The sequence below is a fragment of the Lytechinus variegatus genome, chromosome 3 (genome assembly GCF_018143015.1).
Source record: "Lytechinus variegatus isolate NC3 chromosome 3, Lvar_3.0, whole genome shotgun sequence".
NCBI lineage: Eukaryota > Metazoa > Echinodermata > Echinoidea > Temnopleuroida > Toxopneustidae > Lytechinus > Lytechinus variegatus.
The window spans coordinates 52,810,923-52,821,594 of NC_054742.1; the positions used below are offsets into that span (position 1 = coordinate 52,810,923).

Below are 10,672 nucleotides of genomic sequence, written 5' to 3' on the forward strand. Positions count from 1 at the left end.
ATTATTGGTCTCTCATCTCCATCTCTCACTTAAATTCCTCTTCATTTTCTTTCCTTTACATGACGAGCTAACATGAAAACTTGAACTAAATCCATTTTTTTATCATTTGGCATTTTTGGGGCATGTTTGAATAGACATTCACCATGTGCATCAATCTGACAAAGGTCCAACTATCAAAACTTTCCCTAAAAGATATCTTTTATTTTGTATGAATTGGGGGATTTAGTGTCTTTTGCATGAAAATTGCCCAGGGTTAATAGTTCTCTCTGATTCCCTTAACCAGTGGTGTAGCTACGGGGGGGGCTGCGTTGCACGTGCCCCCCCCCCCCGGAAATCGGCAGAGCAAAAAAAAAAAGGGAGAAGCTCACTATAGAAGAAGAAGAAAAAATCTTTCATGTTACTATATAAAATTTTTGCTGGCGCTTTGCGCCAGAATTGCCTGTTCGGTGAGATTCATATCTTGCTCAATTGGCTGATAACATATTTTAGCTCGAACATCGAGCTTTCACTATTTTTTTTTCATTTACAAATGTATAGTGCTCTGTAAAATGTCCGTTTTATGGTCTACATATCAGCATTTTAAGCTCACGCTGCGTGGCCACATTGTTTGATTTGCCAAGTTCCTATTTTCTACGTGTATTCCATAATGTTACATTGAACAAATGTATTCAGAATGCCCAGATTCTAGGTCGAATCTAAAACATGCGCGATATAGCGTGCATTTTACTAAGTGCATACTTATCCAGTTTCACATTAGAATATCAATAACTGTCTGCTCACGCTTCACTATCGCATTATTAACGATACCAAATTAACTATATCCTATTTATAATTTACAAAATATGAATAGAGTGGCCCCGCTTTTAGGTCTAAAATCTCAATTTTCTTCCTCACGCGCTTCGCGCTCGCATCAATTGTTTAGTTACATACCTATTCCATTGCAATTCAATGCAATTCAATTTTTATCTTACCTATCCCATTTATCAATACAAAAATGTGGTTAGAATCACCATTTTTTAGGTCGGAATGCCCAAAAAATTTGCTCGCGCTTTGCGCTCGCATTTTTGAAATATATACCGTCTTCTTGGGTAGCTGTAAGCAGTCCTTAACAGGCCTTTTCGATAATGCTAGAACAGTTAATAAAAATTTCTGCTCGCGCTTGGCGTTCACAGTAACCATCTACTTACATACGAATCTTGTTCAGGATCACACATAACATTGCCCAGAATATTACATTTTCAGGACAAAATACATGAAAGTAAAAAAAAAAATCGCTCGCGCTTCGCGCTCGCACTTTTTATAAGGCTTATGAGATTATTTCATTTTAATGTTGTTTTATAAGAATAAAACTAAGAAGTGACTGATCGATTATTTCGGGCCCCGTCCCCTATTGGAGAAAGTCGGATCCGCCGCGGCCCTTGATACCGTACACACACACGGGAAAAATGGTGCCTCCCCCTGAAAAAGCAAGGACCCCCATGAAAAAAATCCTAGCTACGCCACTGCCCTTAACCTTCATAATAAAGTCTAGGTTTACTATTCTGTTTGCTAGTGTTTACTAGTTACATGTATAACCTTTGCCTGATATAGTAACAACTTGAAATTAATGTGTATTAAAAGAGACTAAATTCCCAAAACTATGATAATTTATATGAAAATCATGTAAAAGAAAACACACTTGCATGATGTTTTTTAATTGTCATTAATTTTCTGTTATCTATATATTGATGACTCTTAAACATAGTGGAAGAATTAACTTCCTTAATGGAAACAAATTTGGGTGAAACAAAAACGATGATTTATGAAGAATGAGCAAAAGTGGATTTGCGTTTCCTACTTTCCTACTAACAAATACAATTTCATTCATAGAGTTCTATACGTACTGTATCTATTTCAGTATGCCAGGGATCCGCATTCAATTTCCTTCAAGTGGATTCCTCCTATATATTTCCTATCATGAACTAAATATAAAAAAAATAGATGCGTGAATTTATGATTTTTCTTCAGCCATAATTTAAAAATGCTTTATCAATATTATTTTCATCGTTGATATTGATGATAGCTGGAAGTTTTGAATAGCATTTTGTTCAGATTTATATATTTATTTGTATATTTTGATGGGTTTATTTCACCATCTCAATTTTACAATCAATCAAGATAATGAATTTATCCCTCTCAATATAGGATCATTCTGAATGCATGCGGCATAACATGGTAAATGGCTAATTCGTCTACCATTTCTACTGCCAACTCGTCCACTCACCACACACCTTCATGCCATTCTGTCCACCAATGTTTCGTCTCACAAACATTTGGTCCAATGACCATTTATTGATCCAATCATCACTTCGTCTAATCATGGAGCTATTATAGCTCTATGGTCTAATCACCAGTTTTTCTATTTCGTCTCATAACCCGTTGGTCTAATATTCGTTTTATTTTCATTCATTTTGCCTAATTAACACTTAGTCAAATTAGACCAAAATAATGGCCTATGGACTAAATGGCCATTGGGCCAACTGGTTATTAATTAGACGAAATGGCAATTAGACCATGCTATTGGACGAATTTATGATAGACCAAAACATTGGCGGCGGAAGCCAACATTTTTTGGGGGGACCACTAAAATTTATTTACAAGCAAAAAAAATTGGTTATCTACCCAAAATTTGAGGGGGAACAGGCAAAAAATATTGACAAGCAAAAAATAATAAATTAGACCAAATGAAAATAAACCCATTGCCATAAGAGTGGCCCCGAAAGGGCAACTAATTTTCAACAGTGGAAGTTGGGTCCAAGTGGGGCCGGAGGTGCGCACGCGCCATAATATAGTTACGCCCACTACTACTCTTACTACTACTACTACTACTACTACTACTACTACTACTACTACTACTACTACTACTACTCTTACTACTACTACTACTACTACTACAAGGTCTTTGGTTACGCCCATTTTTTTGTTTAGTGCCCCTCTGTTCCTCTCTGTCCATGTAGCAGGGGAAATCTACTCAGATGAAAGTTGATTTTGATAGAAAGAGGGAAATGGAACGAGCAAAAAGTTGAAAATGTAATTACTGTCGGATCTATTAAATTTCTCTTTTTTTCACAAAACACAAAAAGCACAACGCAGGTGATATGCAATTATTGAGAGTCGATGATATCACTCACTATACCTTTTTTCATTTTACTGTTTCAATTTTATTAATTTTTTTTTATAGCAATGCCAATTCAGGAGAAATGAAACTTGTTTCATATCATAATGACGAGAAAATGAAAACATTTCATATTTCGTATTATGAAATACAAAATCAACACTAAATTCACTGAAAGGGGGGAGATAATTTTGACTTATTTTTCAAACAGGGACATACTTAGCACCGAATCACATTTTAAAAAATAATTGAATAGTACTGAATATAAAAGTAAGATAATATGGCTCTATGATAAATGTAGGCTTGTTAATATTCTTCCTTTGGGTGCTTCTTTTCCTCCTTCTTTGCCTCTTGGTTGCCGAAATAGTTATAGAATACTACTGCCGGTACCATGATGACGAGACCGCCGAGAACGAACGCCGTGGCGAGATTGAAAACAGGCTTCCAATGGAACGACGGATCGGGATTGAAGAGCGTCCAGAATATGGCACCGAGTGGGGTGACGAGAGCCTGGACGATGACGAGATACACGGCACCTTCGGCGAAGCGGACGAGGAGGAAGATGAATAGATTGGCGAGACAGTAGCTAATGATGAAGAGGATGGCATAGAGAACGGCATCGCTGCAGGTTGGGTTCTGACCGTACATGCAGTTAAAGCCATGCTTCAGGTTTTCCCCGAATTCTGATGGATTGCTAGCCTGGAAAATCAATAACGATTACTATTATAAACACGAAACTTTTTTCCTTTTTTTACTTACATCATGTTCATTGGTAAAGTGATATAGAATTCGTGATTATTTCGAAGAAAATAGCCCGGGGAAATCGTCTCAGTCAAGTGTTCTCTCTCTCTCTCTCATGATTTTTTTTTTCTATCCCATTCTCTCTAGATGCGTTGCTCTATTATAGGTCCTTATTGTCACGATTGTATTGATCGAATGATATTTGCTTTTACTGCATCATAATAGAAAAATTATCGAAACAATTTCAGGTCTTCATAATGTAAAGTGGATTTATAATATTAAGATAATGACAGAAAACTTATATTTACCGCTCCAAAACCAGGAATAAAATCTGTCCAGAAGAGAAGGCAAATGATTATTGTGCTGTAGAATTGAACCCAAGTCTGGAAAACTAGAGATTGTGTCTGCGTGTACAAATAAAAATAAGGTAATAATAATCATTAAGAGCTATAGAAAGGATTTAGTCGGCATATATTGGTAAAGTATAGTGACGAAGTTGAACGCCTCCCCTTTCCTACCACTTGCCATCGTACCAATTAATGACCAGATTTCTGTAAAGATTGGCAATCAATACTAATAAAGTTAGATGTGCAAAATGAAACTGAACTGAACAAGATTAATAATGGCGCTGAAAATAAACCATGGAGCATCCAACCTGATCTCGTTTGAGTTCCCTCTCGATGAGTGTGTTGAGAATACCCAATGGCAGGAAACCAAGGGCGAAAACGAAAGGCCAAAGAACTTGAGCAACACTAGTTCCATGTCCACCACCACCGCCACCACCTCCGCTACCACTGTCAGGTTGATCAATACTGAATATAACTGGCTCAAGAGAGATGAAGAGACCAATCAGGACAATTCCTGTGCATACCAATCGAGCTCGACTTACACCTATAAATGCATAGACAAAAAAACGATAAGAACATTACTGAATTGATAAGTGACATTTTTTTAAATATAGCTCGATAGCTCTATCGCTTTACTCACTCTATGCATAATCCAACCCGTCATAATTATGTTTAGAACAGTTTTCCTATTTTTAAAATGTATTTTGATGGGATATGACACGAAAAAAAGTTTTAATTAAGTCTTTTACTTCAGTTAATTTTCAAAAAGGTTGCAGACAATTCTGATGCCCATCGATCTCCATCCCCACTTAAAAAAGCAACAAATGGTATGCCGCTAATCCTGCATCGTAAAGCCCACTCGCTTATTTTGTCACACCCTATATACCCTGGTAAAAATTATCGAAGAAGAGTGACTTCTATATCATGCTGTCACGACTATGCCTTATTTCAGTATTGTCTTGTGGGATATACTTGATTTATGTAACGGCCACTCTACTGTTTCCCCTATTGTCTATTCACCTTTTCTTAAAATGATGTACCGGGAGATTACGGTAAATGGAATAACCGAAGTACCCAGGATGGCCTGTAGCTGAGGACTCGTTCTCTCAGGATCACTGGCATACACCACCAGAAGACCATTCAGTGAATTCATCCCTCCCACCATAGCCATGACCCGGTGACTGACCGTCGACTTCAGACTCATCTCTGGATCAATGAACTTGTTGATGGCCACGAGACCGAGAAAGAAGATGGGGAACCAAAGAGCAGTGAAGAAGAGAACCGGATACTCGTCCGTCGAGCTCTCCGTCACCATCGACGCCGAATAGAGCGGAAGTGTGATCGCCATCATTAAGCTGCTCAACACCGTCATGATCGTGAGAAAGACGTTTAGGACAGTCAATCGAATTCGACATGAAGTTCGACCACGGAACCTGAAGTCGTAGTACTTTGCTGGACTGGCTGCGGGGGCATCTTGGTATGGTGGTGGTTGGATGTTTATACTGGTCTCATTAGGGCCTGGTTTTTCTCTGAAGAGAACACTCACATCTGTGTCATTTGCCAACAACGGCGCGCTGTCGTGATCCATGACGGTGTCAGTACTGTATTACTCGTTTTACTATCTCACGACTATCTGCATGTTTGGTATAAGGTTGTGAATATGAACGATCAGGACAAAAATCAGTAGGCCTACATGCAAAAATATGATGTAATAAAAGCAGTGTCATTTTGGCATAGGCTATACTAGCTGGCTTCATCAGCCCGGGGGGGGGGGGGTCCGTATCCACTTTCATTCAAAATGTATTGAGACAGTGCAATTGTTTGTTTAACCACATAGACCAAGAGACGGTAATTTTTCTTCGGTACATCACTGTATAAAATTCCCTTAGCAGTTGTTTCAATGATTGATTCAGCCCCAGTTATAGAGTTGTAAAGTATTATTATTACTATTTTGCTTCTCTGTAGGCAAACACCTTCTTTATTCAAGGATGCCCAATGGTCACAATGTTATTTTTGTCATATTTTTTTTCTATCGTTTTGCTGCAAGTTAATATGATGTTGGGAATACTTTAGTAAGTTACGATGATAAAAAAACAACGATAACATTTTGGCATAACTTTTAGGTGTCTACCTTTCTCATAACATAATTATAAAAGAAAACCAAACCATCAGATATAAATGATTTGCTATTATTGGATCATAACTGCGGAAAGTATATAGGTCTAATCGAGAATAAAGGAGCAAGCAACATGGGTAAGAAGATTGATAAATTAATTGCAAGTTAAAACAACTAATCTCCTTTTCAAACTAAATCAGGGATGGTAATGTACACTCCTTGAAACTTTCCATTGAACGCACCAACATGGGGGATTCACCCCCCCCCCCTTGTTCCTGTATGCCCCTGGAAAAAAAAGGCACATGCATGGGACAAAAATAAATCTATGTCGTCGAAAACGTAATATAGCTCAAATGACTCCGGAAGATAGGCAGATGTCATTATGTAGGTATTAACGAAACTAACATTCTAGATTAGTTTATATTCAACATTTCTTTTGCGTGTGTATTATTAATCATTACAACAAAAATAGATATTACAATTTTGTGGTAGACCCGATAGGATAGGCCTCTACGTGTGTCATATTTTGTATACAAATCTTAATTTGAATAAAGAGGTATGTGATCTTATAGAGACGTCATTCTGGTAATATCTTGCCCAATACAGTGTCCAATATTTTAAAGCCGCAATTTCTATCTACTCATGTTTAATTATGTGACTGAAATAATTTGGAGACTGGTTTGAATGATAATTTTTTTAATTAATTCAAGTTACTTACAGCTGGGCCGCCTATATGCACGTTTATTGCCAACTATACTACTATGTTGACTCCGGGAAACCAGTAAACAAAATAATGAACAAAAATAGAAATCAAAATAAGTACTCACCCGATTGCTTAGTTCGTTGTGATGTATGTATCATGTTAAGGTTTCACGTTAGGCGTATATCATGTGTACTACTTTATAAAAAATAGATTTGATTACTTTCTATATAAAGAAACCTTTTCTGTAGTTATAGGTCATTAAGTGATCACGAGGAAGCAGTTTCGTTATATTGCTGCTGCTTTTTATTACTTTTCGTTGACTCTGAACGCAGTAATGCAATCGTCCAGTGACTAAATGCCCCCCAAATCAAACAAACAAATCAGTACTTTGAACCTCACTGTACAGTCAGGTGACTATTATAGTTGCAAGCGAATTTATCCACCCCTCGCATTTTGGGCATCCTTGCGAATCGGGTGACATTACTAAAGTAGAGAACCTATGATTTAATCACAAATCAAGGTTTTCTACGTCAATCTAAAGTTGCAAAGTCATGTCCGTTGGTTGAAACATTTTGCATACTGTATAGTTTTCATAATAAAGTTTAGGCTAGCAGTAAAATAGGCCCAAATGAACCCGTTTGTTTGTATAGGCCTACAGATCGAGGTCCGTTCTCCAATAACGAAATGGAATAGTGTCATAAAATGATAATGGAATTGGTATAATATAATATACAACGTGATCCATATGTCACTTATCACCCGCCCTGCCGAATCGTGATCAGACGTTTTGCTTTTACAAAATTTCCACATTTTCCACTTACCAGTACCCCCAACGCATGCTAGTAACTGGCCTGGATGAGGTGAACAAGGATTGATGGATTGATTTGCTATAAGCAGGAAGAATTAAGTATAGCGCCCATGAAAGTCGAGATGGCTACGAGTGACAATTCGCGAAACTGAATTACAAATTGACAATGTTTAAATATATAGATGGACACATTTTTCATCAAAATCATAAATAAATCTCATAATGGAAAGAAAAAAAATCATTCTCATGTCAATGTTAGCCTATATGTTTCGGTATGCAATTTACATGGATGGATGGCAAACAAGCCTGCGGGGTGATAGCTGCCTTAAAACCATTGTTCCAGTCGAGGGCACATTCACGTTCAATAGAGATATTACATCGGTGGATAATGATTAATAATCGGTGCAGATAAGAACCACAGAATAGCAGCATGAGAAAATTGAACAATACATAGACGGCGGAAGCGGGGGACGGGGGGGGGGGGCATGTCCCCCCTAAATTCAAGGTGGGGGGACGTTCCCCTAATTTTTCTTATGATACCTTTTTCCTTTTTTATTTATTTATTTTTATTTTTGCTTGTCAATTTTGTTTCCTGCGCCCCCCCCTAAATTCACATGGACCCCCCTAAAATTAAGGTTGATGACCTTTTTTTTTTGCTTTTCAATTTTTTTACCTGTGTCCATCCCAAAATTTCTGGTGGACCCCCCCCCCCTAATTTTTTTGGCTTCCGCCGCCAATGAAACAATAGCGAGTCATTCTTGTCTATAACATGAATGAGAAAGATTGCGTATAAAAGCAGCGGAGAGAGTCGCCTTGTTTGCTGCATGTAACTCGTGTGATTTCCAAAACTTTGTTTTTTGTTATATCAGGATGGGTTTTGTTTTGTCAGATGATTTATCTAAGTCAATGTTGGATAATGAAATTTACATATGAGTGTGCAGATGAATATTTACATCTTTCATTTAATTGAAATATTATTAGGAAGCTTCATAAAACTACACCACAACAGTAATTTTTTCCCCTATATGGTAAAACTAAATTGCGTAAAATTTTCGCCGAACTGATTTTTTAAGTAAATATAAGGACATGATAGTTAAGGGTTAGTCCACCCAAAATAATGAAAAGGTGGTATCAAACAAACTATAATGCTGAAAATTTCATCAAAAATGGGTGTGAAATAAGAAAGTTATACATTTCAAAATTTTACTTAATTACAAAAATTGAGTTAGGACACCTATTGGGAAGCGGGGTGCTTAATCACCCCCAAGATTTTCTCTTTGGGGGTGCTGCTTGTCGTTATTTTCCATAGGCTGCACTGCACCCCCTGGAATCTGGAAATATAACCAAAACGACTTACAATTTTTCGATGGAGACCTTTTTTTTTTGCTTGTCGAATTTCTCCTGGAACAAAAACCACCTTTTTGTAGCGAAACTTATTTAGGGGACTTGTCAAATTTGAACCAGCACCCCCCCTCCCTATAACAAAAAACAAATCGTTCCCAGGGCCCTGTGGTCGGTATGCAAACAATGACGTCTCTAAATGTTATCAATTTCCAAAGTAAAGTCGAGTAAGTCATTTTATACCGTTCATATAACATAGGCCTACATTCAAATATAATAACGATTAGTACACATAACATGGAGTTCACCGACAGCACATATGCAATTATAAAAAAAGATGGGAACTTCCTATTTTCCCTTTTTCTATTATATTTGGGCCGCTCATAGGGGGACGCGCCCGCTTCGGCCCCTTAGATCGGACTAGATGCAATTCTTTCTAATTGTGGCAAGTGTGCACATAGAGACATGAGGACGCCAGGATTTTTTTATGGGATTGCGTTAAAATATTGATAAATAGCCCTGCCAGACAACACCTGGGCACTTACGAGATTGGCACATTTTGCAGGAATGGCGAAATCATATGCCATAGACTACGGCACAGTTTCAACTTTTACCCAATCAGATGATAGGATTAGAGCAGAAGCGTTAAAAGTTGTGAGGGGGATAGGCATGGCTTATATGGGACAACTTTTTTTTTTAATATAATAGTAACAGTTAAATAGTATATTTACCCAGGGTAGCCACTTCAGTTACGAAAACTTCATATTTCGCCCATTTTTCTTTCCCTTTCACAAGGTTTTTTCTTAGTCATTTTTTTTTTGGGGGGGGTACATGGCCCCTAAGCCCCCTCTCTACACCATCTGTACACCAGTGGATTAGGGAAGGATTCTTAAAGTGATTAACATAAAACAGGGACTCTTAAAAGATAGGACTCCCGTGAAATCTAAAAGGGCCAAAGTGAACTGAAGACCAGTAGTGTAATGTGCCCAAAAGTCCTAGGGGGCAGCGAATGTCTCAAAGTTTCTATGTTAAAAATATGCGAGTTCATGAAAAAACAACAAAAGAAAATCTACATTTTGGATGGACTTTGATAGTCAGAAAATAATGTTATATTTCATCAATTCCCCTCGGGTCCTTTATTCTCTCACTCTCTTGGCTTGGTGGTGAAACTTTTCGTGGGGACATGGCCCCAAAGCCGGGGCCCAAAGCCCCCTCCCAATATTTTGTATGCACCCTGTGTGGTGGTTACCAATAAAAAAATGCACGCAGCCAACATGTCAAATAGACAAAATGCAGCCAGAATCAATACCCCGGTAAGTTTTTCTAGGCTTTATTTATATTTGTTTTCTTCTTTTTGTTTTGAAGTTGTTTTTATAGTTCTTTCAACGCAATGCAGCTACTATTACTGCATGTACTAATTAATCGTATCTGTGCTTTGCGCAGAAAGCTGCGCAGTGAAAAT

At 37.7% G+C, this 10,672-nt stretch overlaps 1 protein-coding gene across 1 annotated transcript; it reads right to left on the minus strand.

Moving 5' to 3' along the window:
* Positions 1-2,615: 2,615 nt before the first annotated feature.
* Positions 2,616-5,932, minus strand: LOC121411338. Its single transcript, XM_041604007.1, has 4 exons — positions 5,263-5,932; positions 4,551-4,786; positions 4,204-4,299; positions 2,616-3,853 (listed from the first exon to the last, which is right to left on the minus strand). The coding sequence occupies exons 1-4, from the start codon at positions 5,828-5,830 to the stop codon at positions 3,461-3,463; spliced, it is 1,293 nt and encodes a 430-aa protein (XP_041459941.1). The 5' UTR covers positions 5,831-5,932; the 3' UTR covers positions 2,616-3,460.
* Between the last annotated feature and the right edge of the window lie 4,740 nt (positions 5,933-10,672).